General features: G+C 32.4%; 1 protein-coding gene across 1 annotated transcript; it reads left to right on the top strand.

Moving 5' to 3' along the window:
- Positions 1-566: 566 nt before the first annotated feature.
- LOC148280471 (uncharacterized) lies at positions 567-21,451 on the top strand. Its single transcript, XM_088228302.1, has 11 exons — positions 567-864; positions 1,039-1,197; positions 3,693-3,818; positions 5,370-5,487; positions 6,032-6,650; positions 6,918-8,000; positions 8,911-9,041; positions 16,363-16,530; positions 17,996-18,110; positions 20,296-20,550; positions 21,227-21,451. Exons 1-11 carry the CDS (start codon positions 786-788, stop codon positions 21,314-21,316), a joined length of 2,943 nt encoding a protein of 980 aa, XP_088084428.1. The 5' UTR covers positions 567-785; the 3' UTR covers positions 21,317-21,451.
- Positions 21,452-22,979: the final 1,528 nt, after the last annotated feature.

The raw sequence follows: 22,979 nt of genomic DNA, 5'->3' as shown, positions 1-22,979 counted from the left end.
TATAAAATATACAGCATCATAGACATAGATAACGATATATGTTACAACCTTTCTTCTCCCGAGAGGTGTAATAACTGAATATAATTAAAATCTATAAAGGGTGATTCATTTGAAGACTTTTATTTTTTTGATCCGACTATATTTTTGTCCAAATTAGTTAATTATCTTTCTTTTAATTATGTTTTAATTGACTTTAACACAACATTCATCTTCAGAAATATATAATAATCGTCCATGCTCATAATTTACTTCATCCGTCCATATACACCCTCCGTATCATAAATTATAATATATTTTTACCTTATTTTTTCCAATTCATTATGTTGTAATTATAAGAACTCTTAATTAAGTATTTAGGTTAATCAGTATCATAATTAACATTCCCAATGTCTAAATATTACCAATAAAAACATATGTAAAGATATTTCTTCTTCGTCTTCTGATTCATTTCCCCCGTGATACGTTCGATTCTGGAATATTATTTTTGAACAGCGTAGCATGTATTGTGTGAAATGTGATTTTTTGAACGCTCGTTATATTGTCTTTTGTTCCGAGTTCTGAGCGATAATTTCTAAGCATATTATTTCTGTTTTGGCCATGGTTTTCAGTTTCGGTTCTGGCGAGTTTTTTCAGTTATACCAAGTTATACTTTAAGTCAGTCAATTTCAGAATGTTTGATTATCCACTGATTAATTATTAGTTATCACATATTTATAGTTTCATTGCATTCAAGCATTTGCAACTAAAAGACCTGACTTATACATCTTATTGATGAGGCAATAACAATGAAAAAACGGTCCGATGGTCGTCTACCTGTGTTGGATTTGCAAACCGATCAACCCCACAAAAGCGCTTTATGGCCAAGTATGTTGGAATTATCGTTACATATTAATGTTTTAAATTAATTTATGCATTTAAAAACTCCTTTCTAGTCTTCTCTACTCAAAAAGATCGCCATCCCTTTCTGCTGTCCAAGTTACTTTTCAAACAGAGATTTCTATTGTTTTAGTTAAACGAATTAATGCATTTTATTCCTAGATAACATGAATATGGGTTCTCCATCCAACGCCAATAGTGGCAGCGGAGCTCTGGCAGGACTACTAGGAGATTATGGCTCCGATAGCAACAGTGAAGATGAAGCATTACCGAAAGCGCCAACCATTCCTGATAACATGCCAAATTTACACCAACAACCGAGTAAGCATGCACTCCTAACACAACTCTATGACTAAATGTTATTAAATATAGCCACTTACCGATTTTTTTATGCCCACTGGTTTCGTGATGTACCCGTCTCTTCGTCAGGACACCAATTAAACTAACATGCAAAACCCACTATACAGGGCGTCCCAAACTTATGGGACATGAAGGGGAAGTACCTTAAATATCGTAGATAGTGTATTTTGCTGAAAGAAGACTTTATGTTACTTTTAAAAGTTAGTAATTCTGCATTCATAGATTTTCTAAAAATTACTTGCTTCGTCTGGGAATCGAACCGACTTAAATGTCAAAAAAAAATCACCCTACTTTTATGATGCCAATCGAAAGAATAGCTAAAAAATAATAACTTTGCTTAAGTAACATAGTATTTTAAAAAAGCTACTTTTCGAACTTCGTCGTCGGCAATAAATAACTTTCTTGAAATTTGACTCAATCATTTTACGTTGTTTCTTTCTTTTAAAATACCATGTTACTTAAGCAAAGCTATTATTTTTTAGCTATTCTTTCGATTGGCATCATAAAAGTAGGGTAATTTTTTTTTGACATTTAAGTCGGTTCGATTCCCAGACGAAGCAAGTAATTTTTAGAAAATCTATGAATGCAGAATTACTAACTTTTAAAAGTAACATAATGTCTTCTTTCAGCAAAATACACTATCTACGATATTTAAGGTACTTCCCCTTCATGTCCCATAAGTTTGGGACGCCCTGTATACCTTCACCATAGTTGCACAAAAATATAAAACCAACACATGTATTTTAAAAAGCAACCTTTTTTTATTAAAAAAATTGTTTTGCTTATTATGCGCAAGGCCAATATTAACTGCAAAAGGTATGTTCTAATAAGCAACCCCTATGTGCACTGATTAGGTTATGACAATATTTTATGTTGTGGGAGAAATAGTTGAAAAATGAGGGAGGTGATGAAGGGAGGGGTGTGAGTTTAATAGGAATAGGGTGACCATTACAATTGAACATAGTATAATGGGCTATCTTAAAGGTTTGATTACCGATCAAAGTAGCAATATTTTTTAAAGCTTTCCTAATGTGAAGTATTTTCGTGTTCCTATGAAGAGACGGGTACATTTCGAAACCGGTATACATAGAAAAGTCGGTAAGTGGTTATATGCAAATATTTAATGACATTTAGTAAAATGTTTGACCACAAAGTTAATGCTTTAAATAATAATAATACAACTCTATGAAATAAGATTATAATAACTATTTTTTTGTAAATAAAGACTTGCATTATACAATTAACAGTTTTTATCTGTTGTATTTTGCATTTTCTCAGGTGCATGATTTAGAATTTTGTTTTTTCGACCATAGCAGACTGTTATTTGCTAATTTTTAATGTATTTCGGAATCTTTCTTTGCTCATAACGATGCCACAAAAATGTTCAATTTAGTAATGACTTAATTTAACTGGTTGGTAAAAAAATAAAATACCAGGGCCGCGATTATAAACACTATCTTAATCAGTACATATCGAGACATTATAAGTAAAATAATAATATTTATGTACGAAGGTGTGTATATTTTTATAAAAATTTAATGGATCTTCATCGGTAACCGGTAACCTGTAATTGAACTTATTTAGAAAAAAAAATCTAAACATGTCATATTCTATTTTTCATAGAGAAAACTTAATTTTACTTTGTAGATCAAATTGAACATAAATGTTAATTTCCCATTGTTATACGGGCCCAGGGTCCTGATTACAATGGGAAGTTTAAAGTATCTTCGTCGGCAACCTATAATTGAACATGTTTAGAAGAAATAATTGTATGCATATTCTGCTTTTCATACAGAAATCTTAATTTTACTTTGTAGATAAAATTGAAGATAAATTATAACTTCCCATTGTAATCGGGGCCCAGGTATGGTAATTTACAAGGGATTACTATTTAATGTCGGCCTCGTGGTGCAATGGTCAGCTAATTTGCCTACCATGCGTTTAAGAGGTCTTGGGTTCGATTCCCGACATGGTTGATGTGAAATATTTATTTAAAAGGGTGTTTCACACCAAAATATTTCATTATCCTTGGACTGGCACCTAAAGCGTAAGACTGATCATCGTACTTTCATGTAACAAAAAATGATCAAGATACGCTGCGATTAGTGTACCAATGCAGTGCCCTATGCACCATTAGGTTGCGTTATATTGTTGCGTATTCATCAAAATTGACAAAATAAAGCATGAAAAAAGTTAGACAAAAAAAAACTTTTTATCCATTTTGACAAAAACACAACCGATTTTACTATGACCACCTAAACATCATAACCAACAAAAATGGAGAGGAAGCGTTCTCCTGTAAAATATTGTTTTTGTCGGTTACGATGTTTTGCCAACCATGGCTCGATAAATTGAGTCAAATCTTTCTAGAACTGAATTTAAACCTTTTGGAATTATACTTTTTCTGTTATAGTTTCTGTTTATTTTGATTTAATTTAATGTATTTATTTCCCAAGTTTGGTCCATGTGTGTGGACCCATCCAGCGGCTTCCCTTACTACTGGGAACAGATTACTAATACCGTTAGTTGGGAACCACCACCGGGTCTGGCTTTAAATCTTCCTTCGAGTGCTACTTCCACTGGTGAGTACTTCAGTGGCGTTATATCATCGCCAAATATTTTAATATATCATAAAAAAGTGTTATTATTTGTGGATATTAATTAAATAGGTAGATACACTAAAAGTGTCTAACCAGGCTGCGAAGAATTATAAGCTGTATGTTTTTTCCCCTTGTCCTAGTGAAATGAAGAATATAGTTATGTGTGCAAAAATAAATCAAATTCCTGGATAAGAGTTTTCATCTCCATGGTGCTACTCAGAATTAACAGATAAAAATCCTGAAAGGTAAATTGATTGGAGAATATTTCACCTCTCGGTCTACTAGTTAGCACCTTTTCCTACCATACATAAGGTCCTGGATTCGGTTCAAGCAGCTATGTGAATGTGAATGTAATTAATATTTAATGTGTGGTTTAAAAAATATTTCACGGTCCAGTATGTCGTATCCCAACTCGATACGACTCATAGAGTTAGGGATACGTTATTATTTATTTGTAATATGTATTGGATTGGAGTACCCTATGCACTATTAGCTGTGGACCAGGGAGTAGATAGTATAAAGTTTCGGCTTGTCTAAGTTTAAACAAGAAAATTCCCGCGAGTAAGATCACAATGATTAAATATGAATTTTAAAGCTTTTGGATAACTTGGAATCACTGACGGTTCCTGACCGAAAACATTGGCAGTGCATTTTTTTACATGTTGTCAACCTGTATATTATTAAGTTCAATAATATTATAATAATATGATAGGTCTGACGTGATAAACGAGCACTAGTATGACAGCCCGCGCATCGGAACTAGAAACGCTAAATGCGCCCAATAGAATACGCACGTTATAGTCAACTAAATTTGTACAAATATCATGTCATTACGCATGTTCAAAGTGACATTTCAAACAAACTTCAAATCTGCGCATGCGTCGGCAATGCCCGGAATATGTACTTCTCCCTCTAACGCACAATTCATTGGTATGAAGCATTGTCTGTCTCGCTTAAATGATGATTTTAGGAGATATAATATAGTTCTTACAAATTTAGGGTAAAAGATTGTGCAAAACAGAATATGCACTGGGACGATTGCGCATGCGTAGACAAAATGAGAAAATCGTCCGCTAGAGTCGATTTCGCTAGATCTTTTGGCGCTAGTATTGAATATTATGATGTTTACGTGTATAATATTGCAACGAATCCCTGTTTCTTTTTACCTACTTATAACATATTTTTACTATCAATAAAATTACTCATTTATTTACACAAATTTTTACTTGGCAGTGCACTGCACTTATGCACATACTAAGGAACCCCCTTTGCTTGGAATATTTGATTACTGGAATGAATAATATTCCAGTCAGTTTAAATTTACTCCAAAATTGCTTGATAATTCAAATGTTTTGGTGACAGTTCGTGGATTGGAAGTATAATTAATGAATAAGATTTGATGGGGATAGAAAGTAAATTACAGATGCAGCATGAATTTTGTCTTTAACATAAATGTATTGACGTGCCCTTTTTCAACATTACAGATAACATTTTTATTAATATATAGGCGCTCACATTTATTTTATTTTATAGTTAAGACGGTGACAACCCCCCAGGTTGTACCTCCGAAACAGACAAACCAACGTACCCAGAAATCAGGTCAAAGAAAAGCTGCCCCCAAAGAGGACTCTTCCAGTGAAGAAGAAATAGAGTAATATTTTTATTTCATTTGTAATATTTGTAATCTTATCACTTCCTTTGTATGACACTTTTTCACCTATGGGGTGAAGGTGCTATTTTTATTTTTTCTTATTTGTCTTTTCCACCAGGGAAGTATTTACATTCCCCAATGACATTTTCCCCATTAGTGATGTTTGCATATTTTTTATGTAACTTCATTGATCTTTTGGCTTTCATAAATAATGATAATGAATAGTAAATCCAATTGGATATATTGTGCACATCAATAGATTAAAAAAACACATAAAACAAAACATAAAATCAATTTCTGCTTATTATCTACATATTGAAGCATCTGCATATTATCGTGTTAAATGTTTTCAGGACAGTCAATTAAAAATGTTTAAAAGTGTTTATTATAAATATAGCTTTCATTTAAATTTCTTAAAAATTATAACAAAGGTAAATTTACAAATCTTTAACCAGCTCTCCTAAAATGTTGATGTTTTTAATATACTATAGTTTACATAGCTGCCATCATTATATTATGAATTAACAACATATTTTTTTTACAGGAGAATAGAGTTGATAACATCATATTACAATTCAGATTCTGGTTCAGAAGATGAGGAAGCTAAAAGAAAATCTGTTGTACGAGTGTATCCTCCGATTGCGAAACCAAAGTCAAAGGATAAAACTAATAAAACCAATACATCAGTCCCAAAGGCTTTTGGCCCTGAAATGCCTAAAAAATTTGGCCCTGAATTGCCTAAAAATTTTGGTCCCGAATTGCCCACAGATTTTGTTCCTAAACCAGTAGCTCAACTGCCCGTCAAATCTTTTGGTCCCGAATTACTGGTTGACTTAGAACCACAAAATGGATCCAAATTATCCAGTGAATCTGCCGAATCTGACAATGTAACTCCACTTATTGACCCGAGTTTTTCAAATAATGTTGATTTAAATGTCACCTTAGATTCTGCAGTGAAGCCAGATTTGTTAGTAGCGTCTACTGCTCCAAATCATGAAACTTGTCAAAATATTCAGTTAAAATTGATAGATTCAGAAGCCGATACAAAAACTCAAGAATGTAACAAAATTGAATCCATTACTCAAGAAACAACAGTAAATGGTGAAAATAAACTAGAAGTTCAATCTGATGATGTCGAACATGATAATGTTATATCTCTTAAGGTATGTTTTGTGTTTGATCTTAAGCTTTTACAAAAATATATGCCTGTGATGATAAAGTTGAACTGAAAATTGGCTGGATTACACAATTATTATCAGCCAATTAAGTGATGGTTAAGTTTTCAATCTGAGGCTTTACATGATGATACTCTGGTTAGAGTCTCCATAGCTCGATGGTTTGTTGAGATTCACCAGAAACTGATTACTAGTAATTCTCTTATGATTGTAATTTTTTTAAATGTATTTTTATAATCTTAATTTTTTTTGCAGTTATCACTTGAAACAAACAGTAAAAAAACTGAAAATGAGTTCTTAGATAGTAAAAGTGCAGATCCTACAGAAACTGATAATTTGGAAGACTTAATGGAAGCTAAGACCAAATTGCTGAAAAAGCTCGGTGAGCTTGTACCTAGCGAAATAAAATATCTTGTCGGGTCTCCAAAAAGTAGTTCTGCAACAAATTCCCGTTGTCAGAGTCCAGTAAAGAGTCCCCAAACTCCAGTTGGGTCCCCTCCTCCCGCCAAGAGTCACACAGCCCTCGATATGGATGTAGATGATTTAATTGCGCAAATTGAAAAAGAGCAACCCATTGATCAGCCGGTCAATTCTTCCGATGCTTCTGAGACTGTTTGTTCTATGGAATCAGCTTCCAACAAATCTACTTATACTGCAGAAGAGACATCGCAATCGAAATCAGACCTGCCGCCTTTCAAGCCGCTATTTCCGAGTGCTAATAATATAGATGAAATACCCCCTATAATAGCCAAGGATGAATTAGCTTATGATAAGCAGAAGATTAACACATTAGCGGAAGAGTCTCAAGAACCAGTAAGTAATGAAAACAAGTTACAACAGGTGATTGATCCATCTTCAGAAAACAAATTGTTCAATAAATACGAAGTAAATCCATCTGAAAGTGGAATCGAGAATGCGGCATTTAAAAGAAAAAGGAGGATCGCTTTAGATGTGTTGCCGGCCAAGAGACACGCTCTTAATGAAGAAGCTCCTGTGGCCAGTTCATCCGAGGCTGTACCAATGCGAGATTTGAGTTACACAACGAAATATGCGCAGAATTTTGAATCATGCGGTGAACGTATGGGTTTGGGATTTCAACCCGATCTAAACGAGAGAGATTTCAATACAAAGAAAACAGTTTATTCTGAATTCAAAAAGGGAAATATTATGTTCCATAAAGGAGAGACTTTAGTGCCGACAGTAGCAGAAAGTGAAGAGAAATTAGAAGATGTTGATTCTGTGGAGGATAAGAAAGCTTTGATCGAGGCTAAGTTAAAATTCTTGACTCAGAGCCTTCCCCCTGTACCACCTCTTCAGCAGCTGTATATAGAGCTCCAGGTAAAACTAACTGCATACTAATAGCATATTTGATGCCAGGTTCGAGGGGTCTTAATGCAAATACTTTTGACTCCTAATTCTATTTTTTTTTGTCTAACAAATTTATCTCTTTTTTTACTAGAGATAAATTTAATAATTAATTCAGAAAGAACATTTGATTAAAAATACTGAATTTGTCTCAGTACCTTTTCACTAAATTTGACTGACTTCTTCCAGCTCCATGTTATACAAACATAAGAAATGGTTGTATGGCATTTAAAATGGTTACCCTATTCTAGTCATCTTCAATATTTGCCCTTTTATTAAATACTAGCTGATGCTTTGCTATTGCTAGATTTGAGTACATACTCGTGTTTGATATCAATTATTGAATTTGGTTAAAATTAAATATGCACATATACAGTATTATTTTTGTGTTTCGGATTACATAAATTGTGAGCATATGCGGTGACGGAGAATTTTGATAAATATGTATTTGAACATTGTTTTCCTGTCACTGTCTTAAAGATGCCTCCCGATGCTATGCGAAAAAGACAATTGCATTCAAAGAATCTGATTGGGATCCATAAAAAGCTAATTTTGTTTGTAAACATTCAAAAACAAACTTTTTTTATTCACAAAAATACAACATCTTTAAATTTTTTTTGTATATGCTTTCTCGTCGAATGCAGCCCTGTTAAACTAAGACTAATACATTTACGCTCCTTACGTTTTTCTACCTAATATATTGAAGATTTAAAAAACTATAAATATGCCCAAGGCGAAGCTCATCATTTTGGTGAAAACCGCCCGTAAATCGGTCCAGTAGTTATTCAGTCTATCGAGGACACACATACGAACATTGCCTTTTATATATAAGGTACTTTAAAATTCAAACCAAATTATTTTACTAACTGCTTTCAATTTTCAGACCCTTTGGGCTGTTGCCAAGTCCAGTGGACTAAAGCCGTACCTGAACGGTTGGCTGGATACGGCGGGAGCTGAACTCACAAGGCTGGAACTCAACGCGGCACCACCCCAGTGGACTTGCACATTCAGCAGGTACCCAGACTACTCCCAAACCTACTACACGCACACACGCTGTACACCATTGGTGTTCATACACTAACTCATTACATTTCTTAGATTTTCACGGTCTGGTACCGTTTTTTGGGTGATTATTTTATCAATGAGTCAAAAGTGCTTCTTGCCCACGTTTAGGACAGCTTAGCAGCATCCATAACTAAACAATTAACACTGCAATGCTGTCCGAAATGTTAGCGAGAAGTGCTATTGACTCATGCCATAACATTTCGTAAAAACGCTAACAGAAGATTCTAAATTTTCCTCATTTAAAAAAAATTATCTTCATTTCTTAGACTTCCGAAGGCATTTATAAATGATTATTTTTTAATGCACAAATCTCAATCCTTTTAACAATAAATTTTCTTCTGGATAATTCGTTGGTTTTAATGTACTTAATACTGTTTTTGAAAGCTTTTCTTTCAAATTTCACTAGAAATCAACACAATACACCGGTTTATTTATTAAAAGCTAAAAACTTGTTCTTAAGTAGTTTTTAGTGAGAAAAATACTTTCACTTTTACTTTACAAATTTATTGAAAATTTTAACAAGAACGATTTAACACTATTTGACTTTTTATATCTATGTATTATGTACTTATTATGTTATATCAAGTTTTTCACAGTTAGTAGTTAAATAATATGTAGGTACTTTTAGTTTGTTTTAAAATACATGTCTGCAAATATTAACTTTTCAGTGAAAACTACGTATAAATATGTAATATATATTATAAAGGAATAATAATTCATGCGAAATATTTTTTTTATGCTTGAAAATGCCTTTGATTTTTTTTATTTATATTACATATTAAGTTATTATTTTAAAGGATTTTAAAAAATCATGTAGTTTTCATTAATTGATAAATACTATTTTTGAGGTTTGCCTAATATTTTGTTAAGTAAGAAGAAATTTAATACTGTTGTGTAAAGTATTATTAAATATCTTCACATCAGTAAACTTTTTATTTACAAAAAAATATACACACTGCAGTTTTTCCTTTTATGTAGGTACATAATATCGTGGGTATACTGGCAAAAAACTTTAACTCAAAAATCCCTGTTTTGAGAATTAAAGCTTTTATGTTTTTTTCCAATTTAATTCATTTATATCTTATTTAATTGCATTTTGTGATAATATTTAAATACACTAAGATGTTAAGTGCTCATTTAAGAATATATTTTTAATTTTTCTGTTCCTGAATTTTCATTAATTATAGTGGATTTTTAAGTATATTTCCAAAATGGTAGCACTTTGTGTTTTTTGCCAGAAATTTTTGTTCTGGCAAAAACCACTAAGTTGTACTTGTGTTTTTTGCCTGCCAGTTCATTGTTTAAAACTGAATGCTTCACTTTCTTTTAAATACATTCTCATTTAGATTAATCTTTGAAAAAAAAAATATTTTCGACATTATTATATGTGTTTTGTCGGCCTCGTGGTGCTCCACTTCTACAATAACATCTTCAAATTGAACAGGATTTTGTTTTAGCTTTGCAACTTCATTTTTTAAGTCATAAATTTCTTGTTTTAAAATGGGTATTTGTTGAATACCCTCCTGACATTCTGGGCAAAGGTACTTCAGAGTACGATTTTTTAGCAGGAAATATTTAAGTTCAGTAGCCGACAATTCGGAGCACAAATCACACAGCTCATTGCTGCAGACATCACATTTAATTTTTGAATTGCATTCGTCAGACTTTTTTTTGCATTAAAAACAATCCATTTTACTGTCAACTTTTTTCTTTTTCTACAATACACGTTATAAAAATCTAAATTAATCTTGGTATTATCTTTATTTTACACTTAACTTCTGTTTTCTTGGTCAATAACACGATTTTACTGTCAAAAATATAAAATTTATTACTGAGATCGAAACAACTAACTGTCAACAGATTTGATTGACAGATAAACCTCACCTGTGTTTCTCGTGGCGTTGAGGTACTATCTACTTATTAAAAAAACATGTTTACAATACAAGAGACAGTTTATTACAATAAAATGGCACATAGAGGGAGGCATATACAAGGATTCAAATAGTTACATGAAGACAATGACACCTTATATTTATAGGGATCTGGATCGCTAGCCTCAATTATTTTTCTAGGTTTGCACACTAATCTGCCGGCTGCCGATGACGTCGCGATCTTTCTCGAGCTCGCGGCGTCATACAGTATGAACTATTTCCTGTTTCCGGGACGACTGGGCACTATGATCTTGTGAGATACATTTTAGGTTGCGGTTTACATGCGCGTTTTTTTGGATGACAGTTTGCGTGGGTTTTGTTCCGGATTTTGTTATAAAGTGCAAAAATCTAATGTATAAAAAAATCCAATGTACGTGACCGGGCTATTTATAGTTTTGGGGCTTTCTTTGTTGCTCCCTCCACTTTTATGTTGGAAAGTGGCGTGATCTGCTACTTTGTTTACTTTCAAGACAAAGGGTTTTGGCGTGAATCCCATCGCAAGTTGTGCCTCTCATTGGCTGTCGTGTTTATGGTCTAGGCCATAGACTACAAGTAAAAAATTAAATAAGTTCTCATTTAATATGGGATATATGAGGTATGTTGTATGTACTTTATTTAAACCGTTTGTCAAAGATTACTTCTCGACACAATTATGCAACTCTGAAGGAATAATTTTTTTATTGCACATATTGACAAGATCTCTTTTTTCCTCTTGACTTAGCGGTTGCTGCGCATTGTATGCTTTTTAGATATCAATGTAAGATGGTCCTTTATCGTTTGTTTTACGCTTATTACGATTTCCTAAAACTTTTATTGTTTTACATTCCTCAGTATAATCGTATCTATAGAATTTTTGCCTGGGGTAAGGTTTTCGTATTTTAGACACTTTATTTTCAGCCAATTTACTTTTTCGTTTTGAGTATTTACTGACTTATTTTTTATCAAAACATTAGACAGCGTTTTTAAATTAAGCATGTCTTCAAAACTCAATTGTGTCGCTTCATAACGTTAAATTTATCTTTAAAACTTCAGATACATGATATTTCAAACGACTTGGTGTATTTTGCCAGTTTGTAAAAAAAACGTTAAAAACTTTACAAAACTTCATCAATAAGTCAAAACCGCATATTTTTAAGTTAAAGTTTTTTGCCAGTATACCCACAATATATGGTTTATTTTTTTACATAATATTCACACAAACCAATTTGAGTTTTTTTTTTGCTTAAGGTTTTTGTAAATATTTTTTTTTGGATTTTTGAATAGATGAAAATGTAATTACAAATAAAGGATATGATACGGATGGATTTTCGAATAGATGAAAATGTAATTACAAATAGAGGATATAATTATACACCTTGTAATTTAAAGCTGTGATGTAAACTGTGATATTTTAAATAAAGTTATTTGAACTGTTTAAATGCTTTATTAATGGATATTTTCCACATTTTGTTATTTTTTCCATCAGCAATATCTGTATAGATTGGTTTAATCTTTTTTGAAGTAGTTTGATTTTTGTTTGAATTTTCAAACATCGAGTTTAGTATATTTTGAATCAATTTACTTATTCAATTTAAATTCACCAAGACTTAGAATTCTTGTTCAATAAGGAATTACGAAGAGATGCGATGGATCACCTTAATATCAGTACACAATGACTGCATCACTGTGATCATCAGTCATCGATGTGATCTCTATTAAACTCATAGTTTGAAAAATGGTGAAGCATACGGTTCGGAGATAGGAGACACAAGAAAGAATAAGATGCTGGAACTCCAACAGCGGTAATGATGTATATTTCTATGCTGGTAAGTTGTTTGGAATGTTATAAAGGATTGGAAATAATTTTTACTATTAGATTTTATGCTTTGTTCTCTGTTATCAGGTCAAGAACGATGGCAAATGGGCTCCCAAACTGACAAGGATTTAAATATAATTAATAAAATGCTTATTAAATAGCTATGTAAGTTGACCATCATAAGAAGATGCACAGAAAGAAATAGGAAAGAGTGGTCCCACCCAATTGTGCACTGTATCATCAATTTATCGTATATAAATCGTAGTTTTTGTTACCTGCGTACACCAGTCTTACACTTGTGCCAGGTGCCAGTCCAGGGACTATGAAATATTGCAGTGTAGAACACTATTTTAAAAATAAATATTCATGTAAACTATATCAAGAACCAAACGTGCTGACCATGAGCCGAACACAGTATAATGTAGCATAATATGCTTGCAATCTGGTAGTGATACCCTTTTCCGCTTCTTTCTGCGCATCTTCTAACAACAGTCGACTTATGTATTAAACAAATTAAATCATTCATTATTGAATTTGCAAGATAATAAAAGCTGTCTTCAGCATAAATTTCTCTCTATAAAAAATTTAAGTGGATAAGCCGATTGCAATTATTTTAATGGTAGCCTAAAATCTTGCCCTTTTTTTTATTACTTGTTCAGTTTTAATTTTGCAGCTCACCGCAAGAATATCATTAACATTTTCGCTATCAACTGGTATACTTATTTTTGAGTCTACGTTAAATTTAACACTTTAATTTGGTATTAGTTGATAGTGAATCCAACATAATGCTAAGTATTTTTTTTTTGTTTCCAATTTATATGTCACGCTTAACATTTCAATTTATAGAAAATTATTTCAGTAGCATCTTTCTTTTATCATTTCTTGTCTTCTTGGATATTTGTGAGGATAATTAATTTAAACAAATGCACATATACACAATTACATCAGTATACATCGCATAAAATTGTATATATCATTGGTATATAGTTAAAATAAGTTAAAAATACAGTTAAATGTCATTTTTTGAGCTGTATCAACTGATCCTCTAAATCCTCTGAGATTTAGTTTCAAAGTTATCATGTATTATAATAAAAGCCCCCTTAAAGTTGTACTTAAATAAAGTGTATTCTGGTGAAAACCATTTATTTCTTTATGTTTTGGATGTTTGTAGCACTAACTTTGTGGATCATTGTAATATGTATGTATATAATATTTTGGTTTTTTACAACATATAAAGTGGTTCACAAAATTGAGTATTTTGAATTTTCAAAAATATTATACCATTTACCAGTTTAAAAAAAAATCTCAACTGAAACAATTTAAAGTAACTAAGATGGTTTCATGCATATGTATCATGTCCAAAATATGAATAAGGAAGACTGGAAAATACTTTTGTCGAGTAAACATTAAAATGTTTGTTTTTTTAGAATAGGCAATAATGCATTTATCAGTATACCGATAATATTCAGAACCATAACAAACGGTATAATAATTATTGGATAATTAGCTAGTCAGTATTAAAATCACAATTAAGTCAGTATTCAATAATATAAGCATGTTAGAGCAATGCGCTGGTTTAGCCCTTTGATTTCTGACAGGATTTCTAGGTCCCATTTAATAAAATTTTACATTTAAACGTTCACTATTGATTAATTACGCACTGCAACATTTTTCTACGCGCTTACGAAAAAAGAACTGACATAAAATATGGAAGAAAACGTCAGGACTAAGTCCTTTTAGGAAAATCTTACAAAAAAAGTATATTTATAAAATAAAAATAGAAATTTTCTCTAACTCTTCTCTTCACCATGTTTTTATGAAAATAATCACCGAGCCTACAATTTTTTTTTCAAAATTCTCTAAATGAAGAATTAAAATAAGATTTTTTGTTTGTTCCTGATTGGTATACAACAAATTTAACAAAAAATATTGGTGATCAATAAAAACTATTGAATTAGCATTAATAAAAATAAAAAAATTGTTGTGTTCACCTAAATAATAATTAAAAAAATAATAAATAATGTTGGTTTACCTAAATATTATAATTTTGAAGCCATTTTCAACTACTCATAAATAACCATGATAAAAGTCGGAATCAAGTTATGATAGAGCGGAGTTTGAACCTAATACTGTCTATTCATTATTACAAAACTCGTGATATTCAACTGAAAATGGCCTATTTCACACATATCGTCTAAATCCACACAGCACAGTAAAATTATGGTGGATTGACATCTATAATATTATTTTGTATTTATTAAAAATTGATTCATCAGCTGCTTGCCATTGTGATTGCGTTTACCTCGCATTAAATAAACAAATATAATTTAAAAAATTATAACAGATAAACCATCATCCCCTTTTTCCGTGGGGGTAGGCAGAGATAATAAAATGTTGTACCACTCTGTCTTTGCATACAGATCTCGCTTCCTCTACATTCATACAGCTTTTCATGTATATGCGCCGATTATTATGAGTTTGGCATGTTCATCGTCAAGTATTTGTTGGATTTGGTCATGCCATGTCTTTCTCAGTCTTCCTTGATTTCAGTACTTCGCATAATAAATCTTTTTTGTCGTACTTTCGTTGTCCACATGTCCAAACCAATGCAGAACTCCTTTCTTGATTTTGTCGATAATGCCTATCTCAGCCTTATACAGGGTGTTCATTAAACCCTGTCACATCCGAAACCACGATGATCTGTAAGAGCAAGAAGACATATTGCCACATTAAAATAAATTTTTAGAACAAATAAAATTTTGAAAAATAAAATTTAAAAAAAAGCAAATGGTTGCTTACTTCTGCAGGGGAGAAACAAGGAAGGGGAGGGGGGAGTCTGATACACCACTGACCGTGGCCACGCCCCTGTCGCTTCTCCCCTGCAGAAGTAAGCAACCATTTGTCTTTTTAAATATTTTATTTAAAAAAAAAATTGTTCCTAATATTTTTTTAAATATGCTAATATGTCTTCTTGCCCATACTGATCATCGTGGTTTCGGATGTGACAGGGTTTAAAGAACACCCTGTATAATGTATGGATCTCAAAATTTGTTCATCTATCGTACATAGTTTTACTGCACATTCACTTGAGAGATCGAATTTCGGCTGCATTTCATCCCTGTTTTGCCAATTCCATACTTTACTCCCATACATAAATTGGGTTGGCACCGGGACCATTGTGAACTGATAATTTTGCCTTCTGCGATAAACATTCGTGCCATGTGGATTTTTGCCATGGTGTTAAATGGCCAATTACGCGATACCACGCAGTCGTCTCATGGTTCATACGTGCACCGATGTCCAGTCTAAGTGAATATACTTCAGTCATAAATAACCACAATAGAAAATAGGGATCAAATTGTGACAGAGCGGAGTTTGAGCCTACGAAATAACACAGATCTTCAATCCGGTTCTTTCAATCGATTTCTTAAGAAATAATTTTCTGTAATTTGGAGTGTCAGGCGTTGCTTGATGATGTTGATTCTGCCTTGTGCGCGCGCCAATAAATCACTGCTCCGTGTAACCGGGTGTGTTGTGTGTGTAGTGAGTCGGGTTGCTACGTGTACGAGAACGAGGTGAGCGGCCAGCAGCAGTGGCAGTATCCCGGGCTGGAGGACATGGACATATGCACCACGCCCCCGCCGCCGCCCCCGCCCCCACCAGAAGAGCCCCCTCCGCCGCCGCCCCCGCCCCCACCGCAGATCTCCACCAGGTATGAAGAAATCAAATGTGGAATTTGGGCATAAAAAAAGTACTTTTACGTGTTAAAACTTTGGGCATTTGTACGGCAAAGATTCTCAAAAATAAATAAAAGTAGGTTTATGTGGGCTTACCAATAAATTATAACGTTATGTTCCGACAGCCGGTAACAGATTTCTGGTTTTCGGGGTAGCCATTTTTTTCAACGTTTAGTGTGTTTTAATGATAGATGTGCATATTATGATTTCATGTGGTTCAACTTTAAATGTCAGAAACAAAACAAACATGTTTGTCGTTCCTACAAACTAATTTGATCATGTCAAACGATGTCGTAGAATGTCTGCAAGTTAGCGGTTCGTACAATAAATGTCAGTTGAACCCGCAGATATATAAAATCTCTAGATATGTGTCGTAGGCGTGGTCTCAGGAATAGGGAAATATAACTTTAAAAAAAAAATATTTTTAAAGTAATAAAGGTCTATGAAATACTGTCCAGTAAAAAAAAAATTTTTTCACTTGTAAGTAGCACAAAAAATATTTTTAAATTTGTAATTTTGAATTCCTGCAAAAACAGCCACTCCATTGGCCACGCCCCTTATTAGGGGCGTCACGATTCATGTTTATTTGTTCCTGACCATTAAAATTTGTTTAGAACATTGTCACGAATCTTGACATCACAACTATCAAGGCCAAACATGTTGCATTTTTCTAGTGACGTATTTTGAAAAAATTATTTCTTAAAGTTATGTATGAAAACATTTCTCCACAATATCCATATTGATTTAAATAATACAATTAATTATTCTAAATCCATTTCATATATTGTTATCGGTATTTGTAGTATGTGATATTTTACTATTGTTCATGTCCAAATTGATCTGCTACCAAATTTGATCTGCTACCAAATTTGATCTGCTACCAAATTTGATCAAACCCGGTGCAGCAGTCACTTCAAACTCTCAGCTGCGCACAAAGCCCCTGCACATTTTGTAAATGTCAAATTGTGCAGTGAAACCGTGCACAGATAGAAGCCAATATAAAACTTTTAGAAATTCAGCATCTCAAAGTGTATAAATAACGCTGAAACATCTATAATGTATTGAATAAGTAATGTGTCGAGCAAAGGCCGCCATTAAAACTGACATAGCATGCAATTGTTTAAAAAAAATAGTGATGCGAACATAGACAAGCATAGGACATAGAAAACCTTTAAAATTCCTAGTCATTTTTTTTGCTTTGTAAGATAGTCAGTATAAAAAACAGCATAACTTTCTCATTACTTATCAAAATTTAATTTTAATTTTTTCTAAAAATTATAATGTACCTTGACCAAGAAATTTCAACTAGTATAAATGTTTTTATGAATCGTTAATAAGAAGGTCGTCTGCTAGAGACAATCTCTTTAGACCATTAATTTGCAATACAAATAATTTGTTACACATAAATATTATGATTGTAATTTTGCAATGCTGTTCTAGTCTTCCATCTGAGCCTCTTCCCCCGGGGACAGTGTCGCCCCCCTTGTCTGCTCCCCCTCTGCCGCCCCCGGCTCCTAAAATTACTAGTGAAGATTTGAAACGAGTTAATACACAGGTAAGACAACGTTTTATATTTAATCCTACCTGTCTTAGCTACCTAATGATTCCGAATAAACAGATTTATAATAAAATAAATATAAAACAACTTTGTTTTTTAATCACTTTTTTTTCTACGGACCGGTTTCAAAGCTACACGAGCTTCTTTATCAAGGTATACTTTACTAATGAATTATATCCTATTTTTTTTTTACAGTGATAATTAAATATTACATTATTGATACATATTATGGAGCTAATAAGTCAAGTGTTTTTGTCATGTTGTTCTTTTAAAGATAGGAAGTGTGAGGTGAGATGGATACGATCTTTAAAACTAGACAGGAGTGGACTAAATAAAATATTGCTTATTTGGTTATTTATAATTTTTTTCTTATTATGAATCGCTTTTTTAATTTCGAAGATTTCCAAGTTGTCTAAATTTAATATTTTATTTTCAATATGAAGAACTTTTTAATCCAGTGTCTTTATTAAACTTATGATTATTTTCTATCAGATAGTTTACGAATTTCATTTAGTTTCATTTAGTTTTTCAAATGTAGATTGAATCACAATCATTACAATTTATTGGTATATGCCAGATTTATTACATTTATGGAAACCGGTTGGTAGGAAAAATAAAAAATAAGTGGTTTAATTCAGTGCTGTTTTTATTTATTTTATTACAATGAATAACCACAAAGTTAGTGCTTTAAATATTAATTTTAAACACATTTATTTTTTATAATAAAGTTGCTAAAGTGTCGATGCATTATTGACACCAGCATTAATATAATGTGTTGGGTTTTTGTTCTCCTTGTTGGTCGCACGGTATTTGAGTTTTATATAAGATTAATTCTGAATAGACGGTATTGGAATTTACGGGAGTTTTTTTTATAAAAAAAGATAAGAAATCTTAATAAACAAATATTTTGTATCGACCCTCCCAGGACTCGAACCCAAGACCTCAAGCATGGTACCTTTTTTAAAGCTAAATTTATTACCTAAATACTACAGTAAAACCCCTGTTTTACGTTTTTCAAGGGAGCAACAAAAAAGTGTAAAACCGAGGAAAACTTTAAAGTGAGGAAATGAAAAATGTATGGGAAAAATTAAATTTCATTAAAATATAATTATTGTACAAGACTATACTTAATATACTGCAGGAAAATTGTAAGAACTGTCATGATTGGGGATTATTCATATTTACAAATGATTTTATAAAAAAAAAAATGTATTTTTTCAAGCAATACTACAATATGTTATTTTTTATTGAATGAAAAAAAACATGTTTAAATAATTTTATCTGGGTATTTACCTTTAAAACACGAAAATAAAAATTTGAATTTGCATAAAATGTAAACAAATTTTTCCCTAAATATTGGGAAAATTGATTTATTATATGGTATCACTTTTTTTAGTATGGCACCACAAAATTACAATGGTCATTTACATCGCGGCAATTTCACACTTTTATGATAACTGTTTAAACTATCTCCTTTTCACATTATGTATATAACATCAAATAATATTTCTATTGCCAATTTTTTAAACATTCTGCATCGTAATTTGTTGATGTAAAGACTAATCTTCCTAAACATGCGTCAACTGCATGTCACTATTTAGTCAAATGTCAAAATTGGACACTTAAACAAAATGGTCAATTACACTGCACCTACTTTGAATTTAGTTTGAGACAATAATTTACACATTTTTTTATTTACCTCGATTTTATTTTCCATTCACGCGGCGGCGCGCGGCTCGTCTTGTCTTTTGACAGATCTAATGAGTTATGGAAAAATTTCGACGTAAAACCGGGGTTATGAAAAACTTTAATTGGGGGAATATTGAATGAGAATGTATGGAAAAAAATGGGACCTAAATATTTTGGTGTAAAAAACGGGAAAACGTAAAATTGAGGAACGTAAAAATGAGGTTTTACTGTATATATATATCTATAATAACAATAAAAGTACGATCTTAATAGTACGTATTGTATGATCGTTATCTATAAACATTAAAAAAACAAAAAAATATATATACAAAGACTTGTAATTTAAAGACATACAAACAAATATGATGAAAGAACTTTATAAGTTATCTCCTGCAGATTTGCAGATGGAGCACTTTACGTAGGGCACATCGAATTCTGCAATGACCTTTTCCAGCAGACTTTCACTAACAAATTTGGATGTTTCCTTATCCAGATTGGATGTTTTCCACCACCGCCCCCGCCGCTCTCAATGGAGGTCCCGCCCAAGGACGAAGCGCTCTGTGCTGCTCTGGACAGCTTCTACTCGGACCTGGCAGACCTGGAGACTGTGCCTCCCGCCCCTGCCCCTGCCCCTGCCCCGGTCCCCGTCCCTGTCCCTCCTCTCCCCGCCACAGCGGCCCCCAGGGTGGCGGTGCCCAACGCGGGTCTTGAAACCAACCAGGATAAAACTAAGAAGAAAAAAATTAAGGTGTGTTAAAAGCTTCAACATAGCACCCTTACCTGGATATGGCATTTATTTATGCATTCAAAATACATTTGTTAACACATTTACTAACTTAAAAAAAAAACTCTTTGATAAAAAATTGTTAAAGAAATAAGTATAATTAACATATTTCAACAGAGAGCACTTCAAGAACATTTAAGAGAAGGTAATATAGAAGTCTAGGCATCTACAGGGCTTATGACCTGTCAATGGCTGGTTTAAGTGGCCACTATACACACTGTAACATTCACCATTCTGCCCATATATGAACATCTATATTCCTTCAATTCTTTTATCTGTTGATGTTTGTGAAGTTAAAGAGCTGAAACCTTTATTTATTCGGGTGAGATTCAACTAATTGAATTATTTCGCCTACATTAGGCAATGCCTAAAATGTTATTTTTTCAATTTCTATACTTCTTCATGGACTCGGGTGGATTTATCAACAATATTTTGAGTTTGTCCAAAAAAGATTACAAATGTTTTGTACATACATAATTGATAATTCCGTTTCTATCTCTCTCTAACCGTGTTAAGCCATAATAATTAACAAGAAAAAAATGTACTGTCCGCAACCGGTCGTGCATAGGGCACTGCATTGGTACACCAAATGTGGCATATATCGATCATCCGCTATATTATTTGTTTATTTTTGTTTCAGACTAAAATATCAACTAGTGGACTCAAGAACAAGTCTGTTTCTAGTTTGGTGGAGAAATGGAAAAAGGTTCAAGAAACATTAGATAGCTGAACCAATGTGTACTTTTTTATTTCAAATAATAAGAAAGAATACATATTTATAAGTTAAATAATAAATAGTATGACGAGTATTTATGATGTATTTATTTAATGCATACTGTTTTGTATAATAAATTATTGATATTTAATGGTTTTTATTTGTTTTTGATTTATTCTGTGTTAAAAATTATATGAGGAACCATAAAGAAATCTCACATTTTTGCACAAATTCCCATTCTATTTATTTTGCCGATGCGTTGCAAATGTAAGTGCACAGTTGACGGGGATTTGACTCTGCGATAATTCCTCAATTAATCAAGGCGACTGGGGATTTTATTATGTCACTATTAAGTTTTGAAGGCCGTCCAGATTTAGGTGCATTTTTCAGATTTCTATTACCTGATTTGAACCTTTGAAGTAAAAATTGACATCTACATGCTGTTAGCACTTTGCCATTAATTTAATGGCGTCTGGCATTCAAGTCCTGGTATCACACAGTGTCTGATATGTCCTTTGTCAATTTCTGGTTTGGACACTTGACTCTTATTAAATATAGATTTTATTTTATTGACATGTTTACTCCAAAACGGACACAAACTGCACAAGTGTTCAAGAACAGCAGGTCATAAAATGCGCGATTTATTTATGGTCACCATAACATCGATCACCTTTATCTCTTTAGATTTCTCATTTCTTTAAATGTAGATTAAAATGAGTTGAATGGGGTTGTGGTCCCGTGGCTAGTATTGCAGACTCACAGATCAGAGGTCCAAGCTTTGAACCTTAGTCTACTGCAACTTGATTCCCATTTTCTAATAGTGGGTTTTTACAACAGACTGTAGCTGGGTTGCCAGCTCTCCCTCAATTACCCCAAAAATATGATATCAATTTTTTATTTAATTTTCTGATTCCCGGAATGCGGCTAAAATCTCTCAGATTAGATTGCTGTATGGTGATTACTGTTTATTGCAAAATGTTTGTGAAACTGTTGCAAGTGAAATGAAGGGCTAGACGATTTAAAAAAAAATTGTGATGATTGTAGTTAAAAAAAAAAGTTGCATTTTGTCCTAATTGCAAATGCTGTGCTTAGCGTGTTTTAAGAGTAGTAAATCAACTTTTGTCAAAAAGCCGTTTGGATTCGGCGCGCAGTGTAAAAAAGTACAATATTGAGAAAACATTTCCACAAAGCGAAGTTCAGTGCTACGGGAAATTGGATATAAAAAATGTTTTCTTACACGCAGTAAAAATTAGAGCATTCTATTGTACCGTGAAGTATCTTGAAAATGTATTAACAAATGGATAAAAATAAATTACTTTGAATTGCGTTACAAGTTTTTCCGAAACAATCAATGATAGTGTTGTGATAGATTTTCGGTTTTCAGGAAGCCAACTCACCGACCAAAACTTGTGACGTCACTGGCGGAGGAATTTCAAAATTACAAAACCAACCCTATAGTGCTGATAATACAAAACAATTTTATTTTTAAAATATTTGGCTTAGTTTGATATATTAACCAAAAAATAAAAAAAATAATAACCAAACTCCCTCATTGTGACAATATTTTTCATTTATAATATTTTTTTAAATTAAGTTTTTTTAAAATATTATTTCATTTATTTTTTTTATTTAAGAAGGTAAACGTAAGGTAAACAGAAAATGTAAAAGGAAAAATAAT

This window comes from Micrasema longulum, unplaced genomic scaffold, assembly GCF_059751315.1.
Source record: "Micrasema longulum isolate JH-2025_06_02 unplaced genomic scaffold, ASM5975131v1 h1tg000576l, whole genome shotgun sequence".
Classification (NCBI taxonomy): domain Eukaryota; kingdom Metazoa; phylum Arthropoda; class Insecta; order Trichoptera; family Brachycentridae; genus Micrasema; species Micrasema longulum.
Note: the sequence above shows the minus strand (reverse complement) of the source record. Positions and strands in the feature narration are given on the sequence as shown.

What these genes read in the sequence shown, in the direction of transcription:
- LOC148280471 (XM_088228302.1), top strand. Translation starts at nt 786, where the DNA reads ATGAAAAAACGGTCCGATGGTCGTCTACCTGTGTTGGATTTGCAAACC. An exon ending in ATAATGTTATATCTCTTAAG is followed by an intron (nt 6,651 to 6,917) that starts GTATGTTTTGTG and finishes TTTTTTTTGCAG; the next exon opens with TTATCACTTGAAACAAACAG. An exon ending in TGGACTTGCACATTCAGCAG is followed by an intron (nt 9,042 to 16,362) that starts GTACCCAGACTA and finishes TTGTGTGTGTAG; the next exon opens with TGAGTCGGGTTGCTACGTGT.